Here is a 24664-nt window from a genome sequence, read left to right as displayed (position 1 = left end):
ACAGTGTGTATCTTGCTGAATAGATGTGTTTTAATTGCTCAGAGAGCGGATTTAGGGGGGGGCGGGACCCTCTTAGGCAGTCAGTGAGCCCCCACTTATGAAAATTTCTAGATCACACCACTCGGTGAATAAATCATTGTAATTTTCTTGATGAAGTATCATGAACACAGGCGAAGAAAATAGACTTTGCTCTTTCATAATGCTACTTTAAGGCATATTCCGGAATTATCGATATCCGATATTGTGCAGATTTTACACACGCCTTAATGTGGAGAACAGTTTCTTTCGTTGAGCGCATTGAAGTAGATTTTGTTGGAAATTTATTCAATCAAGCAATTCTATTAGGAGATGTCGACAACGATCAGGTACAAAACAAGGTGTACAATAGTGGTTACCAACAAAAAACGAAGAATATTGCAGCGAGACCAAGATTTAAATGAATACCGAAACTGCAACGTCCCACTTTTTAACCTTAAAGTTCTCAGTCAATGGTAAAAATAATCAAATAGCAAAAAAATGGTCTTCATAATAGATTTTTTTCTTTAAAATATCTATGCTAAACAAACTTTGATGATTTAATTTATTCAAATGTTACATTTTATTTTTTAATGTAGGCAAATGAACTTATAGTTGGAAACACAGAAGGAGATCTTCATATCTTCAGAGGTACATTCTCATCACCATGGAGGAAATGCTCAGATCTTGGCATGGTAAGAATAGATTTAGTAGATTGATTGCTAACAATTCAACACCCTAATGTACAGCACATTATGGCAATTGTATTTTTATATGTAATATACAATATTAATGTATATGTAAAGCATATTTATTGCAAAAATTAACATGAAATCTCTTGTAAAACTAAACATCTTCCACAATTACAGTCAGATGCAGGTGTTTTTAGGGGCTTTGATATGTGATTAGTGCTGTAAAAAAGGAAGCAGGATTAAAGTTGCCAAAAGTATGCAAGTTGAGTTTGTAACATTTTACTTTAATATATACAAAATGTAAGATGACAATTCTATCATGTAAAAATGTATATTGTGGTTGCATTTAAAAAATGAAATGAGAATTTAAAATACACACTTAAGTTTTAAGAATAGCAGTTAAACACACAAACCCTTAAACAGAAAATATGATGTAAATAGTACATTTGACAGATTTAAAAAAAAATTGAACAGTAAAAAAAAAGCTCATCAAAGATAACAGGTTTATAATTCTGTATGCCAGATACATGTCTACAAAAGATTCATTAGTGACGTTTGAATCAAAACAATTCAAAGGCCAAAGAAACTACTATAAGGACCAGACTTCAGAAAGATTTTGACAAATACAGCAAATGTAGTGTAGTGTTAATGTTCCAGACCGTATGAGTATTTGGACCGTACACGTACGGTCTGACTGATATTAAGAAGTTGGTCAAGCTTATTAGATAGTAGATACAAATGTATATAACAGATCAACATGACTCAATCTCCAATTAATATAAAAAGTTCAACAGCATTTGACATAAAAACTTAATATTTTAACTATTTAAAAAGATCACGCTTATTTAATCTGTTAATCTCCTGTATTTTGCAGGCCGGTAATTCATTAATTGCAGCTCAGTATGCTCATTGAAATTGAAGTTATCGGAAGTAAACATAATGTGGGAGGACAATTGTTTTAGAGTATTTATGAACTTTACAAAAGAAATGCATACGCAAAGGAACATGCATTAACAAAACATGTAAATGTAAAAAATACGACGTTCTTATTAGAAGCAAGTGTCACCTTCGGCCAGAGTAACAAAATAGAATTCACGGATATACAATTAAGCAAATATTTAATTTCAATTGTTCGCTTATTTACTTCATCATCGGCCATCTATTTTGTAATAATAACAATTTGTTTAACTAAAAATAAAGATTTTGATAAATGTTTGTTTAAATTTAACCCATATGATCTCAAAACCTATGATCTGACAGAACCGTACGAGTATACGTATACGGTCCGGACCGTACGCGTACGGTCCAAATACATGTACTCATATGGTCTGGAACATTAATATTAGGGATGATCTGAGTTAAGCATGGTACATACATATGTATAACAATGACTATGTTAAATTTTTATCCAAAAGGGGAGGGGTATACATGTACTTCAGTGTGACAGCATCTCGACTATGACATAATGTATTTATCGCTATTTTACGATATTTTCCTTTGATCTTACTGATTGATATTTCTTTTCTCAGCACAGTAGATTGATATGAAAAATTATCGCTAGAAACTAAGGGTGCACATGCCATTGTCAAAGAAATTAACAACATTGTCATAGATCTAAGGTGCAGACACAATTTTATAGTGCTATGTTGAAAATTTTATGCAGATCACAATAAAACATATAAAAAAATAACCATATTAAAATTATGACATGTATTTTTTATATGAAATATTTAACAACTTACATCACTATATTAAAGTTATGACAATATTTTTTTTATTTCAGTTAACCTGTATTGGTATTGGTGATGTTTGTAATAAAGGAAAGGTTAGTAAAAATCACAGTTGAGTAAATCTATGGGATACAAGATAATAAGAATTGAGTACACATTGATTCATAATACTGCTAACTTAAATAGCTATTGAATATATATGTCCTAATCATCTTGACATTTTCTTATATTGTCTAATTTTTGCTAATTTTGTGTTATAAAATTGAGAATGGAAATGGGGAATGTGTCAAAGAGACAACAACTCTACCAAAATAAAAAAAAACAAAAAAAAAACACAACAGCAGAAGGTCACCAACAGGTCTTCAATGTAGTGAGAAATTCCCGCACCCGGAGGCATCCTTCAGCTGGCCCCTAAACAAATATATACTAGTTCAGTGATAATGAACGCCATACTAATTTCCAAATTGTACACAAGAAACTAAAATTTAAATAATACAAGACTAACAAAGGCCAGAGGCTCCTGACTTGGGACAGGCGTAAAAAATGTGGCGGGGTTAAACATGTTTGTGAGATCTCAACCCTCCCCCTATACCTCTAACCAGTGTAGAAAAGTAAAAGCATAACAATACGCACATTAAAATTCAGTTCAAGAGAAGTCCGAGTCTGATGTCAGAAGATGTAACCAAAGAAAATAAACAAAATGATGCATTTTACATACATATTTACCGTACACACATTGTTTCTGTTCATTTAAATGCATTGTACAGGGAAGTGAAACATGAACATTAAACACCACAAAGATTTAACTGCCAAAATTTTTGATTGAACAGCAAACTTAAAACTAGTGTGAATCACCTACATGTGTACTGTCACCATTATTCACTGTGATATATCACTTTCTTAAGTCACTCGACTTGATCACTAATAACATGAATATCACCATAATCCATTAAAATAAATCACCGTCCCAGTTAGATTTTGACTGGAGCATCTGTGTATGTGTATGAAAATTTGACCTCCTTTCGTAAGTTTATCTTTTATAAACTAACCCTAATTTATCGCTAGCTGTAAAATGTAAGGACCTGCATTTTTCCTTTCTTTCCAGAATACATTACTAGCGCTGACAGCAGAGGGATGGTGCTACTTATTTGAAGTGGTTGCTGAAGTCAAGAAAGATGACAGTAAGGTTAGTATTGTATTAAAGGACAATTGCTGGAAAATTGTAATGGCTTCTTCCATTCCATTTACTGTGGATGTATTTATTTGAATGTTTTATGAAAAATTTATATTTTATCGATACTTGGTGTTGTGGTTTTGACAAATTTTGCATTCTACTCACAATGTAGAGTAGGCATATCAAAAAGATAAATGAGAGGTTATGGAATGCCAAATGTAGAGATCAGATGGTAAATTTTCCTTTGAAAAGTAGAGATGTTGAAATTTTTGAAGCAAATGTTGTTATAACAAAAATGAACATTTATAATGTGTACTAGCCTTAAAATATATCTCATTTTCTTACACAAACACCCAAGATTTCAGTCTTCTTAAACAAGCTACAATTGAAAAATATAAAATCTTATCCTGTGAGAGAAGGTAGACAGAAGACTTGGGGAATTTAGAAACAGCCAGTAAACTCATCAGAATGATTTTCAGATCAGGACAATAGCTAGCTTTTAAACAGTTTGGATTTATATTAATTTTTATGCCCCACCTACGATAGTAGAGGGGCATTATGTTTTCTGGTCTGTACATCCGTCTGTCTGTCTGTCTGTCTGTCTGTCTGTCTGTCTGTCTTGTCTGTCTGTCTGTCTGTCTGTCTGTCTGTCTGTCTGTCTGTCTGTCTGTCTGTCTGTCTGTCTGTCTGTCTGTCTGTCTGTTCGTCTATGCATCCGTTCATCCCGCTTCAGGTTAAAGTTTTGGTCAAGGTAGTTTTTGATGAAGTTGAAGTCCAATCATCTTTAAACTTAGTAAACATATTCCCCATGATATGATCTTTCAAATTTTAATGCCAAATTAAAGTTTTGACCATATTTTCACGGTCCACTGAACATAAAAAATGATAATGTGAAGTTCAGGTTAAAGTTTTTGGTCAAGGTAGTTTTTGATGAAGTTGAAGTCCAATCAACTTGAAACTTAGTACACATGTTCCCTATGGTATGATCTTTCTAATTAAAATGCCAAATTAATGTTTTGACCCCAATTTCACAGTCCACTGAACATCGAAAATGATAGTGCGAGTGGGGCATCCATGTACTATGGAGACTTTCTTGTTTTTTTGTAATTTTTGCTTGATTAATTTGGTAATGATAGCAGATTTTCTATAGCCTGTGTTAGATTTTTTTCTACCTACTATACTCAAAGCAATTTGAAAATGAAACATACAGACAATATTCTGTTGAAGACTATATTTTGATCTCTATGTTTCTGTCAGTGAGTTGTTGTCTCGATTGTATAATATTATCTTCACAATATATGACTTTATTTAATAGAAATTGTAATTTTGTTTTTTATGTAGACAGAAACAGATGCAGAAGAAGAAAATAGAATTATATTGAAGCCACACTATACTCAACATTTACCAGCTAATGGAAAGTCTTTGTTAATAGCAGATGTAGGTAAGGCCAGGATTTTTTAATTTGTTGGTTTACAGCTCTGCCGACCCGATTTTGCCAATTTGCAGAATAAAAATAAAATTGAATTTTCATGCTTTTTTATTCCCGCCGACCATAACAAAAACATTATCCCTGAAAAATAAATAAAATATTCTTTTTTTTATAAAAACACTAACAAAACTGAAACACTCTTCTGAAAAAATAAAACTTCCAAAAAAAATTTACGTATCTAAAAATAGACCAATCAATGATTTCTAACCTTGAAATGTCATTTGCGTATATAATATTGCAGAACGAAACATGTGTTTAAAACCCATTACACATTAAGTTCTTTCCTGTATTTGTCATCATTCCGTAAAATGCATCATCTTATAGAAAAAATGGAAAATCAACTTGTCCAAACGTGGTAAACGTCAAGTTAAAGTATTTAATCATGTTAATAAAAACAAATCATTTGGAATTTTCATCAAATTCATGTTTCATAGCTTATGATAAAAAAATCATCCATTTAAATATATAAAACAGGAATGCATAACAACTTATGAACCCGATATCCTCGTTTTTCCAGTGGAGGAGTCTATTACGCTTTTGACGTGTGTGTTGAAATTTATTTTTCGAACGACTCTTTGTCAATTTTTCAGCTGTCGTGCTTGTAGATCATTATTCATCAAGTTTCCTGAAATTGATTAAGAGCTACGCAAATTGGTTTTTTTCTTCTCGTTTGTAAAATGACGATTTAATTTCGTCTTTGCCACAGTCCTTGGACACAACACCCCTTTTTCACGGGAAATTATTAGACCATGTCATACCATGTTTATGACAGCTGAGCAATACTATTTCATGGAACTACAATTTTTAAGAAATGATGACAAAAAAGCATACCAAACATTTTGTTTTTTGCATAATTTACTTCCTTAAAAGATTTTTTTTTTCTTTTCTTTTTACCGACCGACCAACCCAACTTTTTCATGGGGGAAATCCATAAACCAACAAATTAAAAAACCCTGGCCTAAGGTATATAAAATAAAAGTCATTTTTTTGGGGTTTTTTTTACAGCTTATTTACGTTCTACTTCTAAATAAACAACATTTTCAAAATTTCTCTTTTAATCAGAATAGAAGGGGGCTTTGAAGTCTAAATGGTCTAGGCAATTCACAAGACTATCAACACTTAGATTGTAAGTTCAGCACTGCACGTTGCAGGTGTGCTTGACTCCAATCTTTGTATTCTTGGGTCACTCCCTCTATTTTCACCAATAAAAAACTTACCATAATGAAATAGCCAATTGTGCTGACAGTGGCATTAAACACCAATCACATTTTGGAGGATGAAGGTATGTTGTAAAAATTGATGTAGTTAAACTGTTAAAGTTTTCAGTTTGCAAAAGATTAACATACATATTGTAAAGAAAGAAGAAGATTTGCCAATGTTATTGATAACTTGCTTGGAAAGTTGCTTCATTGCCTTTAATTTACTGCTTCTTTTTATATTGCTGTTGATTCATTTTTTTTCATGGATACCAATTTTCGTGGTTTTGCAAAATTCTGCATATAGAAAATGCTTAATTTTTTGAATGTTTTAAAGGAGTAGGGGCATTAAGGCCAAGTTTTGGCCCAAGAAAATAAAATGTTTGATAACTATTTCAAATTGGCACATAATGTTTAGAAATGCATAGGGTCAAGAAATATAAATGAAAAACATGAAGATTTTTATCTGATGATGTCACAATTATGTAATAATATGTACTGTTTTCACAAAAACGTTGTAAAATACAGAATTTATGCAGTTTCCTATCTTTATTCCCATTGTGGAAACACTCTGCGCAGCCGCTTTATTATAACTTATTGGCATAATCTCACCAAATATAAAGTTTATTCTTGGGTGCGCACATACTTTTTCAATCTAAAATATACTTAAGATTTAATGAAAAAAACAAGGAAAATCATGAAATTTAACAAAATATGCAAATTAGGTCATGATATGTTGCCATGGTAACTTGTTTCGATGTCAAAGGAGTAGGTTCAGTAAGACCCCTTTTTGGCCCCAAAATATAGCAGTTTTACAATTGTTTTAATTGTTAAAATGTAAACCTTTAGTTATTTATTGGACAGTAGAATGCTTTTGTTACATAAATATGGGCTGTTTTTGACAATACAATGCACATATATCCGGTACTAGCACCATTAAGTCATGCTAAATTACTGAAATCCTCATAATTCTAGCATTTTAGTTAAATTTTAGACGGTTTTCGTTTAAAACGGAAGTGGCCGCATTTGTGTTCATCCTTAATATTGAAATGTAAGTTGTATTTTATGATAATACATAACATATATAAAGGTTGAGGATGAACACGGATGCAGCCACTTTCATTTTTACCAAAAACCATCTGAAAAGTTACATTTTTTGGCATTTTAGGTAGATTTTTTATATTTGAGCTTGAATCAGATCGTTTTTAATGACTAAATCTGTTAAAATCTTTCACATTAACAAATTAATTCAAATAAAATAGACACTTAAGTGTTTAAAAAGTGGTCAAAATCTTTCGTCAGATGAACCTGAAATTTGAGGCCAAAATAGGTCCTTACCAGACCTACTCCTTTGTTTTGTTTTTCTTAGTACCTTATACCTTAGTCGAGTTTTTGGTAATTTAAAATATGTATGAAAACTTTTATAATTTGCAGTCATTTTTGGGCCAAATAAGGGCCTTATTGCCCCTAGTACTCCTTTGTTTTTCACCTGTACATTCAAAATCAACAAAAATATCCCACAAATTGAAATGAATCCGCATTATACGAAATTTAGAGCTATCTTGAAGATTGTTCCTAGGCAATGACATGATGATGTATTTGTGTTGTTTGTAGATGGAGATGGACAGATAGAAATAGTTGTAGCTTACTCAGATAGAGTAGTCAGATGTTTTAGATGGAGACAAGATAGCTCTAGTGATATGCTAGAAGCAGGAACTGGAAATAGTACTGGTAACCTGATTCAGATTTCTCAGTGGCAGTTGAGTGGGCAGGTATGAATGACAAAATGGTACCAGTCTGAATGATTCCTCAAAGTTGTCCTTGATTCATTAAATCACTGTTCCATTGTATAATTTGTTATAACTTACTTGACATTTAGAGTACTGTTAATTAAGAAATAAGCATGTATTATAAATTTATAATTGCAATTATTGACCAGTAGCCAAGAATGCAAGATTAATTATAGTTATACAAATGCATAAATACATTGCATTGAAATGAATCTTTTTTGTGGATAAGTTCTGGTTATTATGATACATTGTACTTACCTCTGCATGTTGTCAATTATGATAAGAACATGTAAAGAATGTCTGATCTTTCAGTCAATTTGAAAACATGAAAACTAGTATTGCTAGCAATGAGGTGGGGAGGGTGGTGGGGTGGGGGGGGGGGGGCAATGGGAGGTCCTTTCACATGTTATTAACACCTCAATTTTTGCAATAACAGTTAAAGAAAAATGCAAAAATGACAATAACAGTTAACAAACAGGGTTGAAAACAGTTCACAGCTTAAATTGATCTCAGAAAACAGTTAACAACACCTTGAAAAGGGCCATACCAGGTTAACACAGAAATGTCATACAAATTATTTGCTACTATTTATTCATTTTTGAAATCTCTAAGTTATACAATTTGTAGTCCACTGAATCCACTCCTCCCTCTGAAAATATTTTAATCGACAAAAGTTGTGTTTATATTCTCCAGAACATGGTTACAAGTCCGAAAACATTTATTGAGTTAAGGCTTTTATGTAATGTGGATGATAATTCTTGATTTTCTGTATTTTGTAGATAGGATCTCTAACAGTTAATTTATCAGAGGAAGGCAAGCCAGAACTTCTGGTTGCACAGCCTGGTGGGACTTATGTTAAACTTTGTCTGACTGTGGTAACAGGTGGGGAGAGTCCTGGACAAAGTGAATCTACGTAAGATATTAAATTGTATCTATGAGGCTTAAATTAAAATATTGTTTGTTTGCCCTTTACCGACCGACCCTATAAATTCGTTACGCCTGAAAATCTTTTATTTATGTTTACCAGCAAGATTTTATTTTATTTTATTTTTTGTTCCTACCAAAAATCTTATATTTGTATTTCCCGCTCAAAACTTTTTTACCGGAATTCTCAGGTTTTATCTTTCCTGTATAAGGTCTAGTCCGTTTGGTATCACATGAGCGTTTGACATGAATGAACACTTGCATTTGGAGTTTCAAAGCATTTGTTTGAAATCGATGTTGAAAGCTTTGAAATCATGATTTAACGAACGTTACTCTGTCTTTATACATGAAGAGCAGGGTTCATTCAAAAAAAGTTCGTCCAATACTAAATTATCAACGTGTGTACAAAATATTTTGTAAACAGACTTTGTATCCTATGTAGGGATGGCCTTTGGTGGTCCGTAGATTAGGATGATTATGTTAATGATGCCTTTGACCAGCATTGATATATTCTGATTTATATCTGACATGAACCAAAGGTCTGTAAAGGGGAGAATATTTGGCAGTAAAATCGCCAAGTTTTTCCATACAGATCATTTATAAATGCGGTGTAAAATACGTGACAATTGAGTTTCAAGTCTAAATTGTAGCATTTTTATTGGAAACACAGGCACACACAAAAATTTAAACACTCTAGGGACTTTTTCTACTAGTAATGTACAATGTATTTCTGCCCGGACATATTTTACCAGAACAAAATTATCTCTTACCTGCTTACAGAAAAACTTTAGGTTTGAACCTTGAAAGCGTTCAAGGTACATAGTAGTAGTACTATTAGTGCAAGTTAAAATTCTTAAAAATTCCAGGTATGTAAACGTTTAAAATAGGCAGTGTCTGCGCGTACCCGCATGCAGGTACAAATAGCAAAATTGCCGTTCGTAGGCTACGCGTACCCACATACGGTTTTATAATAAACTGCCATCGGATCGGGAATTAAAAGTGAAATATATACAGAAATTGTCGCAATTAGTGAATAAATTTAATCAACTACTTTGAAAGCATTTATATATAGGTAAGTGAACAGTTTTTCTCGGTTAATAAATATTCTTAAAATGGGAAAAGATTGATATATATGTGGGGCAGACATTTTAAAGTTATGAATTGGAACAATTTGTTCAAAAGTATCAGTCGGTGAATTTTATACAATTGTATATAAAAACAAACTCGGAGTCAATTGCAGCTGCAGAGAAAAGAAGAACTGGAAACACAAAAAATAAAGAGGAAATAAAGTTTAACAAAATACATATTGCCTGTATTCACGGAGGCAAAAAATTTTAAAAAAGTTCGACAGGAAAAATTATAAGGCCTAATACATTATTTCTGATAAACAAAGGCATCGTGAAAGCTTCGTTAATAAATAACAAAATATTTGACGAAAATGTAGACCTTCAGCGCATCAAAAAATATTTTACCTCTGAAGAGTGGAAGCAACTTAAAATTCAGATATTATATATTATAGCACTAGTTTACAGGGACTGTAGATTTCATTTTCAATCAGTGTGCATTTAATTTGCTAGGTTTATTATGTATTATTAACTAATAAATACAATTCGAAAATATTATTTGTCATAATCTTCACTCGTTCTATTCAAAATCCCCATATTATCGATAATTTCTGTATACATATTTCACGTTTGATTCCCGATCCGATGGCATTTTATTATAAAACCGGAAGTGGGTACGTGCAGCCTACGAATGTCAATTTTACTATTCGTACCCGCATGCGGGTAAGCGCAGACACTGCCTTTAAAATATGCCGCACAGCCCTATATTTTGAAATTTGAAAAAAATTGTAGTACAAATGAATTAACTTCACATTTACATGATACTTTTTTTTCAAAACTTGGGACTATTATACTAATAGTCCTAGAAACTTATTAGCAAAAGCATACTTAAACAAAAGCAATACAGACAAAAATGACATCATGCAGATTTTGTATCTATAAAATAAAATATTATACCTACCTGCCTACCCATGACAAAAAATGTAACGAGCTAAGTTATTTTTTGGGAAAGAAAAATAAAATATTTTACCTACCTACCTACCCTGTTTCAAAAACATAGGGTCGGAAAAGGGCAAACAAACAATATTTTAATTTAGGCCTGACTAAGATTATGTGAACATTTTACATGTTTTATTTAAATGTGTGATTTGTACATTTCTTTTTAGCATTATTGATATTAGATGAAGATTTAACAAAGCCAGTTACAAATACAGCGTTTTTACATGGTATTTTTCAGTGTTTAATAAGTTTGAATTTCTAATTCAAAAAAACTATTGGGGTATTGATTCTTCTTTCATGGAGCACTTTTAATAATCTACTGAGTCATTGTTTTTGTTTTCCCTGTCCCAAGTCAGGAGCCTTTAAACAAGGGGTTATCAATGCTGTCTGCAATAATTGTTTTACCAAAAATCATGCTGTTTGTTATTTCATTTCAATTGTTTCACATTTTGCCTTTCTGTACTTTGGACACATTCTTGTTGTATCTGGTCCGAGACCACAATTGTCGTCCCTTGATTTTCGTTGTTCACGAATATAGTCCCTAGTGTTAACAGTGGGCTACTTGCCAATAATTTTTATACCCCTTCCAAATTTATTTCTCCGAGTTTAATGCCTCAAATTGTAAGTAGGAGGGTGAAATTACACTGTAAAAAAATTTGGGTCCAGAATTTTACAGGAAAGTAGTGATTTGGTCTAGCTGAAAAAGGTTAAAAATTAGCACTTCGGAAGCTGTCAAAAGATTTCAAGACACCCTAAACACAAAATTGTCCATATTTTGAGTTAGAGGCGATGAAGTTTTCTATAATTTTGATATAATTTGTCCCAAAAGTAGTACAACACACTGTAAAAGTTTCATTGGGAAAGCGCAGGTGGGATTTTTTTTATTTTCATTTATGTTCTAAAAGAACTGCACTACGAATTAATTGTGTTCTCGGACCTAAGAGGTGAAGTCTGTAAATATAGAATCTGTACTTTGGCAACTTCCCTAAATGATTTGGTGGTGTCACTTTGTCAAATAGCATGAAACTAAAGGATTTAAACTTTTATTTTATAGAATTTCTGCAAAAATGACCAACTTTGGCATTTTATGGTCAAAATAGGCATTTCAAGGTTTTTTCAATATTGATGTATACATGGCATCCTGACTTTCTATCTGACAGGTTTTCATGTGTCAATACTTGTGTTTATATGCCTTTATCTAGTACTTTTACTTGTTTATGAACTCAGAATCTACAGAAAAGAAGGATATTTCAGATAATATGTACAAAATGTGTTGTATAAATGACCCTTGTCTAACGCCCTGTTTGGATGAAGTCAAAAGTGGGGTTCTTGGTACATAAAATTTGAAGTCTATAATAAAGACCTCACTAAATTTGTATCAAAAGCACTTTACAATGTCTAATGTACCTGTTCCATTTCACATAATATCTTTCTTTTCTTCTGTAGGATAGCAAGTGGTTTAAATATAAGCCTGTTGAGACTAAAATTGCATTCAAGTTTTTCATTAAAAAGGCAAAAATCTTTGTATCAGACCATACTGTCTGTAAGAAAAGTTAATTGCAAGAGCCTTTTTGTGCTCAGATTTGTTGTATCATGTCACATGAGTATAGAAATGATAAAAAGGGCACAATTTTTTATTTCTTATAGCCTCAATATGCATTTTTTAATGTAAATATGTGGCACGGCTTAAATTGACCCTTATTTTTTTCCAGTCTTGCTTGGCTTAAGACCCTTTTAAAGTAATATGATATGCTATTTGTAACTTTTCTTTCTATTTAAAGTACATTCAATACATATGTAAGGATTATTTATAACCAAAAAGCTTCACAAATTTAAAATTGCTGGAATATATTACATCTTCATGTAAGGCCCCCTTTCATTGAAAAACCTCAAATTTTAGGCCCAGGCTGATATAAATTTGACTTTTGAATAATTATGCTAAGTCTGATAAATCAAATGAGTACTCTATTGCTTTAAGTACATAATAAATGATATATTAGGGCATTTGAAAAGTATTTTTTTGCAACATTTTAATTTTCAAAGCCCAAAATGTTGATAGTTGAAATTTTTCAATTTTAACGTCAAAATTTAACACGCAAAGATGAGTATAGAATTTAACATAGTGTCTATAATATATATCCTATTGTTATGAAACTTTGCAAGCAGTGTTATAATTAATTAAGCTTTAGTCATACCAAGTTTTTTTAAGCTTTGTCAACTCTTTCTATCCTATTAGGTCCGAGACCACAATTGTCGTCCCTTGATTTTCGTTGTTTACGAATATAGTCCCTAGTGTTAACAGTGGGCTACTTGCCAATAATTTTTATACCCCTTCCAAATTTATTTCTCCGAGTTTAATGCCTCAAATTGTAAGTAGGGGGGTGAAATTACACTGTAAAAAAATTTGGGTCCAGAATTTTACAGGAAAGTAGTGATTTGGTCTAGCTGAAAAAGGTTAAAAATTAGCACTTCGGAAGCTGTCAAAAGATTTCAAGACACCCTAAACACAAAATTGTCCATATTTTGAGTTAGAGGCGATGAAGTTTTCTATAATTTTGATATAATTTGTCCCAAAAGTAGTACAACACACTGTAAAAGTTTCATTGGGAAAGCGCAGGTGGGATTTTTTTTATTTTCATTTATGTTCTAAAAGAAATGCACTACGAATTAATTGTGTTCTCGGACCATCTCCTTACTTTTATATTGAAAGATTTAGTGCAAAATGATTTGAGATTTTTCTAAAGTAAACTATTGAATAGTTCTGACTTTGATTACATGAAGACTTATTTAATTTTTTATAAAAAAAAAGCGAATATTTTTTCATGTTTTTTAATTTTTATTTAATTGATAGGTTTGTAGAAGAAAGACTTGGTTCAGCCAGAATCCGTAATAGTATGATTACCACTGAGATTGTGGGAGGAATTAACAAAGGAAACCGAGGAAAAGCTGGGGGAGGAACATTTTATGCACTTTCTACTCTTGATGGTGAGGGTCCTATAGTACCGGTACTGTGAATTCATTTATTTTTTGTATGTACCAATGTTCGTGGATTGAGAAAATAATGTAATTTCAGGGATATTTGATTTAGTGGTTTTACCAAAGTCTTCATGCAAGCCTAAGAGAATTTTTACTTCGTTGAACATTTTAATTTCTAGTCAGAGGCGGATTTAGGGGGAGGGGCAGGGGGCCCGGGCCCCCCCTTTTTTGGGAAAAAATTTGGTTGCTTATATAGGGAATCACTGGAGCGGGTCCCCTCTTAGGTCAGTCAGTGGGCCCCCACTTATGAAAATTTCTGGATCTGCCACTGCTAGTTCACCTCAAACCATGAAATCTAATGAAAATAAATGAATCCACTGTATTTAATCCCTCTATAAAACAGCACCTACCTTGGTCCTTTAACATGTAATCCCCCTGTTTAAACAGCCCTATCCTTGGATAGCTACCTTGTTATCTGGCATAGTTTCATTGCCTAATGCATTTACATGCAAAAGTACCTCCATGGATGATATCCCCTCAGAGCTTCCATGCTTAAAATGTCAAAATCCCTCTCCAAGTACAGATAGCCATGTTTTCTAATAATCCAGGATTTAATATATTTGTAAAGTGCACAATATTCATGAGAAACAAATCATCTTACAGTTTTACTCTGATGTTTGGTAATGTTGATGGGTACAATATTATATTTCAGGATTGTATTTGATTGTGTTTATGTTAATGTATATAAACAGATGTGGTATGGCTGCCAATGAGATGTCTCTTAATCCAAGTCAAAATTTGTAAAAGTAAACCATTATAGGTCAAAGTAGTTAGTGCGGCCTTCAACACAGTGCCTATAGTCGCCGTCAGCTGAAATTCGTAGCGGTTATCGGTAAAAATAATCTAAACTATCAATCGCGTTCACTCGAGATATAGTTTTTCACATTCCATTCATAAATCGCATAAAGAAAAACCACTACTGACCTACCTTTTAAGTGATCACACTGTAATAATCCTGACCTTCACTTTTTCATAGACGATTTTGAATGGTGGAATCAGCCATTGTTTTTACCGGAAGTGTTTCCGTGGAGTTCAATTTCATAAAATTTGCATAAAGCGCGGGAAACCTTATCACATCAATGAAAGGAACATTTCAGGAATCTGCGTACAGTGACGAATGTCATATGTAAACAAATGATCCTCATAGAAACGAAGATGGCGGAATTACAATGGAAAATATTCTGGAAAATGTGAAGGTCAGGATTATTACAGTGTGATCACTTAAAAGGTAGGTCAGTAGTGGTTTTTCTTTATGCGATTTATGAATGGAATATGAAAAACTATATCTTAAGTGAACGCGATTGATAGTTTAGATTATTTTTACCGATAACCGCTACGAATTTCAGCTGACGGCGACTATAGTGTTAAACCATTAAAACAGGAAAAGAAGCGGTCTAATCTACTATAAATTCAAAAAAATATTGCAATGTTTATTTTAATTGCGAAAAATGCAACAGGGTTATAATCACAATAATTTAAACTCGCATTTTGAAATTATTTATAAACAATAACACTTGATTTTTCTCCATATTGCAAACATTAAAATCGCATTTTTGTATATAATAAAAAATTCGCAATAATAAATGCACAAAATAGTTTCTGAATTTACAGTATATAAAAAAACAAGAAACCATAAACATTTATGAACCACATCAACAAACAACAACCACTGAACATCAGGTTATGTACATTTTGAGGTAAACTTAGCAGCAGAAATATAAACCCACTGAATAATGTTTGCCTATTCCCATTAAAAGAGTTGAAAACAACTGTAAAATTGAGTTTTGAACGTGTTGATTTTCTGTTACAGGAACATTAATATTAATAGAAAACAAAGAGATTTTATGGTCATTACAAGTGGATCATCAACTGTTTGCTTTAACAAAGCTTGATGTTACTGTAAGTACTCTTATTTATAAAAAATCAGTTCCTACTAACACCACTGTTTTTGACCTTGAAATTTTATAGGATCAGGCTTGTTTTCAGCTTGATATGTTAATATTAATTAGGACAAAGACTAGTGACTAGTGATCAGTCTGTCGGTCTGTAAAAACTTGTGTACGCTCTATATCTAGAGAACAGTTATAATTACATACTTTATACTTGATATGTATATTAAGCAACACCAGAGAGTGTGTCACAATGTTTGTACAACTTCCTAGGTCAAAGTTCAAGGTCAACAACTTTGGTTTCAGTTGATAAGCCCATGTGGTCTGTCCATTTCATACTGTATACTTGACATGTATGTATTAACCAACACCAGAGGGTGTGTCATAATGTTTGTACAACTTCCTAGGTCAAAGTTCAAGGACAAAAACTTTGGTAAATTATATCTGTAGGGTTTACTTTTTGATATCTTTTTTTCTATAATTTAGATCGTTTGTATTTTGTCAGGGTAATGGTACAGAAGAAGTAGTTTGTTGTGGTTGGGATGGACAGACCTATATTGTTAACCACACCAGAGATGTTGTTAGGTACCAGTTCGAGGAAAATGTGACAGCTTTTACAGCAGGTATACATGTACTGTTACAAATTTACATCATGGTTTATAAAACGTGTAATGTTTTAAAATTCTATAAGGGTTTGGGTGGGGTTTATAGTATATTTTTTTAAGCCTAAGACTCTTCCATCTTGCAATAGTATTAAAACATTTGACTTTTCTACGCTTTACACAAGTATTCCCCATTCCATAAAAAAAAGATTGAAAGTGTTGGTATTGCTTTGTTTCACCAAAAAGAATGGCCAACATTGATACAAGTATCATTCCAGCAGCACCTGCATACGGGGTATATATCTCCCAATTGATACGATATTCCCGTGCTTGCATTTCCTATCAAGATTTTCTTGATAGACGGTTGCTGCTCACAAGGAAGCTATTAAACCAAGAGTTCCAAATGGTGAAGTTGAAACATCCCTTCGTAAATTTTACGGACGCCATCACGAGTTGGTTGACCGTTAAGGAATAACCGTTTCACAAATGATACGGATATGTTCCTTACGTCGTAACTACAATCCCCTTCCCTTTCATTAATGTGACCTACCGAATTAGACTATTTACCGGATTTGTAATCACATAAGCAACACGACGGGTGCAACTTGTGGAGCAGGATCTGCTTACCCTTCTGGAGCACCGGAGATCACCCCTAGTTTTTGGTGGGGTTCGTGTTGTTTATTCTTTAGTTTTCTATGTTGTGTCATGTTTACTATTGTTTTTCTGTTTGTCTTTTTCATTTTTTAAGCCATGGCGTTGTCAGTTTGTTTTAGATTTATGAGTTTGATTGTCCCTTTGGTATCTTTCATCCCTCTTTTGTCTTACAGGGGGATACATCCTACTTTGTAAAAAATCACACCGATTCAAATAAAAAATTCTCTGAAACTGACATTATCAAGATGCTTGATTTCCTGATTGACAACATATTTGTTACATTTGGCAGACATGTTTTTCAACCGACTGTCAGCATTCCAATGGGAACCAATTGTGCCCCTCTTTTTGATACCTATTTTTAACCGGATTTTTGTGACAAAAATGTCGGTTATTGATTTGGGGATGTACGGCGGGCGGTCCGTCGGGCAGGCTGTACCTAAATGTTGGGCGTGCATTTACTCATGAACTATTCAACCAAAGCTTTTCAAATTTTAATATGCTGTTACAGACAACAAAATGAAGGTCACGTTAAATGATGATGATTTTGACTTTTACCGTTCAGGAGTTATGGTTCTTGAAAGATAGAAAAATGGCATTTCCAGTCGTGTCCGTGCATTTACGCATGAACTCTTCAACCAAATCTTCCCAAATTTTAATATGTTGTTACTGATGACAAAATGGAGGTCAAGTTCAAAAATGACGATTTTGACTTTTACCGTTCAGGAGTTATGGTTCTTGAAAGATTGAAAAATGGAGTTTCCAGTCATGTCCGTGCATTTACTCATGAACTGTTTAACCAAAGCTTTTCAAATTTTAATATGTTGTTACTGATGACAAAATGGAGGTCAAGTTCAATAATGACGATTTTGACTTTTACCGTTCAGGAGTTATTGTTCTTGAAAGATTGAAAAATGGCTTTTCCAGTCGTGTCCATGCATTTACTCATGAACTGTTCTACCAAAGCTTCCCAAATTTTAATATGTTGTTACTGATGACAAAATGGAGGTCAAGTTCAATAATGACGATTTTGACTTTTACCGTTCAGGAGTTATGGTTCTTGAAAGATTGAAAAATGGAGTTTCCAGTCGTGTCCGTGCATTTACGCATAAACTGTTCTACCAAAGCTTCACTAATTTTAATATGTTGTTACTGATGACAAATAGAGGTCAAGTTCAATAATGACGATTTTCACTTTCACCATTCATCAGTAATGGTTCTTGTGATATTTCCAGGACACAAATAAATGTTAATAAATACGGTTTGCTGTCGTTGTGACAGCCTCTTGTCAAATTTTAATGTGTTGATACTGAAGACAAAATGGAGGTCAAATTTGATATTGACGATTTTCACTTTCACCGTTCATCAGTTATGATTCTTGTGATATTGGCAGGATACAAATAAATGTTAATAAATCCGGTTTGCTGTCGTTGTGACAGCCTCTTGTTTATTATTATGAGATTAACTTCATACAGGAACTTTTATGATGAAAGATAGGAATTTAGCAATATCCTTTAACTTTACTTTCCGCTATATAGACTGTTGAGGGCATCTATCCCTTCAAACTAGAGATAAAGGATACAACAGATACAGTTAAGTCTTCCTCATATCTCCTTTTTTTTTTTTTTTTTTTTTTTTTGAACTTTTGATTTTTTTATTTCCAACAATACATGACATACATACAATATAATACATATAAGATAAATACAATGTCATTTTTATAAATAAGTCTTTATTGGAAATATTTTACATTTTCTTTTGAAAAGATAAAAAAATAAAAAATAAATAAAGAAGGAAAACAAAAAACAAAAATAAAACACAAAAGGATTATCCAGTTATATCCCTATCTATATTTTAAATATCACATAATTATGGTGAAAAAAATTATTTTCAAAATTGACGAGACATATCTATTTCGTAACAGCCATCAACACAGATCAAGTACATAACATGACAATAATATTTTCTTTAAAATAGATTATAGTTAAGTAGTCATAAGTAATTGTAACAACAACAACAGAAAAAGACATTAGCTGGTATTCAATAAAAGTTTTTCAAAAACATTCCATACATTGTCAAATTCAGTTCAATCTACCTCATATCTTGACTTACATCTAGAAATTGATAATGAGGGTCAGTTGAAAACAAAACTTTATGACAAACGAGATGATTTCAGCTTCCCATTTGTGAACTTTCCATTTCTATGTAGCAACATTCTAGCAGCGCTGGCATATGGAGTATATATTTCCAAATTGATACATTATTCCCGCACTTCTATTTCCTATCATGATTTCCTTGATAGAGGGATGCTGCTCAACAAGGAAGCTATAAAACCAAGAGTTCTAAAAGGTAGAGTTGAAATCATCCCTTTGTAAATTTTAGGGAAGCCATCAGAAGTTGATTGAGTGGTTGACCCCTATAGAATAAGTGTTTCTCAGTTGATATTGAATATGTTTCTTACTTCATAACTACAATCCCCTTCCCTTTTCATGAATGTGACCTCCTAATTTGACTTTTTACAAGGTTTGTAATAACATGAGCAACATGACAGGTGCCACATGTGAAGCAGGATCTGCTTACTCTTCCGGAGCACCTGAGATCACCCGAGTTTTTTGGTGGGGTTTGTGTTGCTCAGTCTTTAGTTTTCTATGTTGTTTCTTGTGTTCTTTAATTATTTGTCTGTTTGTCGTTTTCATTTTAGCCATGGTGTTGTCAGTTTATTTTCCATTTATGAGTTTGACTGTTCCTCTGGTATCTTTTGCCCCTCTTTTGAGCAATTTTATAAATGGATATGATCCAAAACTATATTTAAGGTAATTTATAAAGTCAATATTTTATTATGTGAATTTGAATTATAAATACTTTTTATTTCTAGGTCTGTATTCTGTCAATCAGAAAGATAACGTTCCAAGTTTTGTCTATGCCACATTTAATAATAAAATCTTTATCTACTACAACATTACACTGCCTAGGGTAGAGTCCACAAACCTGATAGAAGTTATGGATAAAATGGAGGAGACTCATGAGCTGCTAACTAAACTAAATATTACAGGTATGAATTAATGAACGCAGTGGAGGGCCTGGATGGGGTTTACAGAATACAGAATAATATTAGAAAAAGAAGCAGAATAAAAAAAAAAGGAGTAGAAAAAAAATAGGACAAAGAATAAAAAATATAGAATAATGGGGTGCCAAAATATAAAGGATAGACAATAATGTGCAAAAAATATAAAGAATCGACAAATAATGACATAAGAATTAAGGTGGTACCCAACACATTCACTGAAATTTATTTGGCTCGCTTTAATTTTCATAAAATTTTGACAAATGATTTACTTTGACCCTATGATAAAAAAATAAAAATTTTCAAATTTTTGGAAATTTGTATGCTTTTGGCATTTTATTAGAAAAATTACACTGGTTATATAGCAGTTTGACAAACACTAATTTTGATAATTGAGAAGCTTAATACTCTTTTAACAACACAACGTGAAGAACACAGAAATGAAGGACTCCTTAAAAAATTCTTTAGAATCTTTAGAGCTACAGTTACAAAGCTAACAGTTTGTATGTAGTAGACTTCTGACTTTTAAGATAAATTTTGTAAAAAGTTGAAATATTGTATTTCTTTTTCTTTTTTTTTAGATCCAGATACCAGTCAGCTAAGAGAATTATACCACTGGTTACTTTATGGATGGAAACCAGATCTTTCTCTAGAAGATGACAAAACCTAAATATATTGTACAACTATGTGGAATAATCAAAGATTCTTGTATATACAAAATCTTAACTATTACTATTCAAAGAATTGATTTGAAATACATTCTTGATATATACACATTTAGGACAATGTGTCAGAATTTCTGTGAAAAGATTTTAGGAAGTTTTTTCAATAGACAGATTTGAGAGGATGCTTAGCACAGTGATATAAGTTCTATTTATGATTCAGCAATAACAAATTATTGGTAACAACAATCAATCTTATACCAAATTTAATCCTGGTATCCATGATGAGTTTATATACTCTTGTGCCAAGTGTCTGCCCACTATCATCATTTTATTTTCAGCCAAATTGTGCCTGTTCATCATTCTGAAATTTGAAAAAAAAGATTATCTTGATATTTTTATATCTGTAAAAATTGAGCTCATTTTTTAGCTCAACTTGCCCAAAGGACATAGTGAGCATTTCTCATCACTTGGCATACATAGTCTGTTGAATAGACCACTAAAGAGTTCATTCGTCACCGGAAAAAACTTGTCAATTATACACGCCTTTGTGACGTCATTTACCAGATAGAGGGCTTGCCTGTATCCCTGCCCTATAAACATTCATCAAGCGTCTTAGTGATATTGTGCAGGATAAACTAGAAATAAACTTTGTTCAGTAGGTACTTAATCACCATCCCTAATGACAGCTGTGCAGATGTCAATTATGAGAATTAAATTTGCCGAATAATTTGTGCAATATAGCTTTATAGTTTTTCAACCACTCGCTCAACAATGAAATGGAAGTCACGACGCAGCTAGACCCATGAGTGACGTTCACTAAAACAAAACTTTTTGACAGAAATGCATACAACTTGAAAGTTGTCTATTGAACTAACTCCCTATTATCTTGAAAACTATAACAGATAGAGATAAACTTGTTTTGCAAAATGAACAGGAACACAAGTTCTACAATTAAGACTCATAGTTGAAATCCTCACTTCTTACTAGAGTTATTGCCTTTTGATCACGATTTTTACCAATTTTATCCTCTTTTTGTCTTATATCTTATATTATAAATTATAATAGATAGATAGAAATCACATCAAACTCAACAAACAAACACGTGAATATAAAGCTCTGTTTGCAATGTTCTGTATTCAATAACCTTGCCAAGAAAATGCTGACATCTTTGCCTATGACTCTGGATTATAAGAAATGATTATCTAATTCTTTTGTTTTTTTGCTTTAAATCTTATAAATTATAATAGATCAATGGCACCTTAAAAAGGCAAAAATGATCAGCAAATCAAGATATTAAATTAAGACCATATAATGAAAGTTCTTGTCCATTCGTTTTTTTATGTGTTTTGTTATTTGATTTTGCCATGTGATTATCGACTTTCCGATTAGATTTTCTTTGAGTTCAGTATTTTTGTGATTTTACTTTTCATCTCAGACCACCTATGTTTCATTAATTTACACAGTCCTGTCATTACTTTGGTATAGCCATACACATCTTTTTTAGGCAGGTGTCACACTTTGCCATTTACTCTACATAATCATAACAACCTATACCATAGATGCAGCAATTTTCCATGTACATTCACAAAGAAAAAAGGCTATTTAGAGGATACTTGGTTTCATCATATGCTCAGATCAAACGAACTAAAAGTTTAATTCATTGAGTATTGAAATTCTTGATGTCCCACCACCATTGTATTATATGAACCAATACAAAAAAGTAAAATCACAAAAATACTGAACTTTGAGAAAAATTCAAAACGAGTAGTTCCTAATCAAATGGCGAAATCAAAAGCTCAAACACATCAAAAGAATGGATAGCATCTGTCATATTCATGTTTTTGGTACAGGCATTTTCTTGTGTAGAAAATGGTGGATTGAACCTGGTTTTATGCCTAGCTAGACCTCTCACATTTTTGAAAGTCGCATCAAATTTCATTACCAAAGTCACATCAGACTCAACAAACAAGCAAAAACGAATATAAACAACATACTAGTATTAAAATTATTAAACGTGCAGACCAAGATTATAAAATAATGAAATAATCATGAAATATTTGTTCTAGTTATAAAGTAATCACATAATAAAAAAACCCCAGAAACCGAGTTATCACAAATTAAAACCTTGTTAACCATCTGCCAGGAAAGCATGTTAAAATATGGAGCCTAATATTTTTTATATAACAACATGTATATAAGAACCCCACCTAAAAGATGTAAGCATGGTCTTGTATGACTCTGTACAATGTCACATCAAACTCAAGAAACAAACAAAAACACATGAATGTAAAGCTCGGTTTGCAATATTCTATTATCTTTGCACATAAATGTTGACTTCGTTGCCTCTGACTCTGAATAAAGAAATAATTATCTAAAGAGAAATTGGCCTAACTAGTTTGGTCCATGATATTTATTTTAAAAACAATATGTCCACTTCTTTCTGTAGAAAAGTAAGGACAAAGCTCTTAAACTATAAGTACCTAGAATGTCAAAATCAAACTTATGTAAACATATAAAATGAATTTGTCATATATTACTTAATTGTGCCCCTTCTTCATCCCCCCATTTCTTTTAAAAAGTTAACATTAAACAAAAAATATAAGGTTGCTAAGGGGAATGAATACCTCTTTACAGTCTAAGCCAAAATCGTCAACAAGAACTTTATTTGTAGTTGATGGTGCATGACGTATTTAACAAATTTTAAAAGACTGTTCAAGTTTTCTCTATTCATCACTCAGAAAACAAATAAATTATCAATATTGTGGTAACTTAGGGGCTTTACAGTAAATGTGAAAATATTACTTGATTTGCAAAGTTAAAATCATGTTCAAAACATTTGCTCTGGTTGTGATGTTTTTATTATTGCGAAAAATGCGACAGGGTTATAATCGCAATAATTTAAACTCGCATTTTGAAATTTATTTTATATGAATTAAACAGTTTTTTTCTCAATATCGCAAACATTTAAATCGCATTTTAGTTCAAAAGACAAAATTGCAATAATAAATGCACGCAATAATTTTATAAATTTACAGTAATTATGTAATAAAAATAATAACATAAATGCTGAAAATTAAACTTAAATTGGGAAAATGTGCATGGAAGCATTGTGTTTACATCATTAGAACTAAATACAATGTGTCTGATGTGATAAAAAATACACTTCAGTCCTCTTTACATGATACTATCCTAATCGTCTACTAAAATAGAAACAATATTTGAATATATAATTCCAAAGGAAGATTAAAATATCTCGGTCATATTTTCCTGGTAATTGTTGTGTTGTTTTTTTTTGTTCATTCAACAATTTTACTCTGAGGCATATTTACTAATTGTCTGTCAATCATAATAACAATTGAAACCATGTATTAAAAAAAACCTCGAGCCCCAAGCAGAGTCGTTCATTTTCATTCCAAACAAGTGATCAAAGAAGAGAGTTTATAATTAATCAAGGTTTGCTTCCTGAATTACTATGCATTTTGAATAAAACGTGATTGTCTTTCAATAATACTCGATACAAAACGCCTGTGGAGTTCATCCGTTATTTAATGTAGACGTTTTTCTTTCTCTTTTGTCGCTAGATTTGAATGACGTTATTTTGTCTTTACATGCATAGTAATGATTTTGGCTGAGACTACCACAGTCTCATGTCTTAATTAAATTTCACTGAGTGAAATTCTCTAC

General features: G+C 32.1%; 1 protein-coding gene across 1 annotated transcript; it reads left to right on the top strand.

Moving 5' to 3' along the window:
- The first annotated feature begins 229 nt into the window (after positions 1–229).
- Positions 230–21226, top strand: LOC143059667 (KICSTOR complex protein ITFG2-like). Its single transcript, XM_076233206.1, has 12 exons — positions 230–365; positions 615–710; positions 2491–2532; positions 3543–3623; positions 4953–5052; positions 7911–8068; positions 8866–8999; positions 13925–14058; positions 15920–16008; positions 16504–16621; positions 20127–20303; positions 20897–21226. The coding sequence occupies exons 1-12, from the start codon at positions 267–269 to the stop codon at positions 20983–20985; spliced, it is 1317 nt and encodes a 438-aa protein (XP_076089321.1). The 5' UTR covers positions 230–266; the 3' UTR covers positions 20986–21226.
- Positions 21227–24664: the final 3438 nt, after the last annotated feature.

The sequence above is a fragment of the Mytilus galloprovincialis genome, chromosome 14, assembly GCF_965363235.1.
Source record: "Mytilus galloprovincialis chromosome 14, xbMytGall1.hap1.1, whole genome shotgun sequence".
Taxonomy (NCBI): domain Eukaryota; kingdom Metazoa; phylum Mollusca; class Bivalvia; order Mytilida; family Mytilidae; genus Mytilus; species Mytilus galloprovincialis.
This window is presented reverse-complemented; position numbering and strand designations above follow the sequence as displayed.

Bases quoted from the DNA above. Each gene is read 5' to 3' on its own strand.
- LOC143059667 (XM_076233206.1), top strand. From the start codon at position 267: ATGTGGAGAACAGTTTCTTTCGTTGAGCGCATTGAAGTAGATTTTGTT. The intron at 8,069-8,865 runs GTATGAATGACA...TGTATTTTGTAG, and splicing joins AGTGGCAGTTGAGTGGGCAG to ATAGGATCTCTAACAGTTAA. The intron at 14,059-15,919 runs GTGAGGGTCCTA...TTTCTGTTACAG, and splicing joins TGCACTTTCTACTCTTGATG to GAACATTAATATTAATAGAA.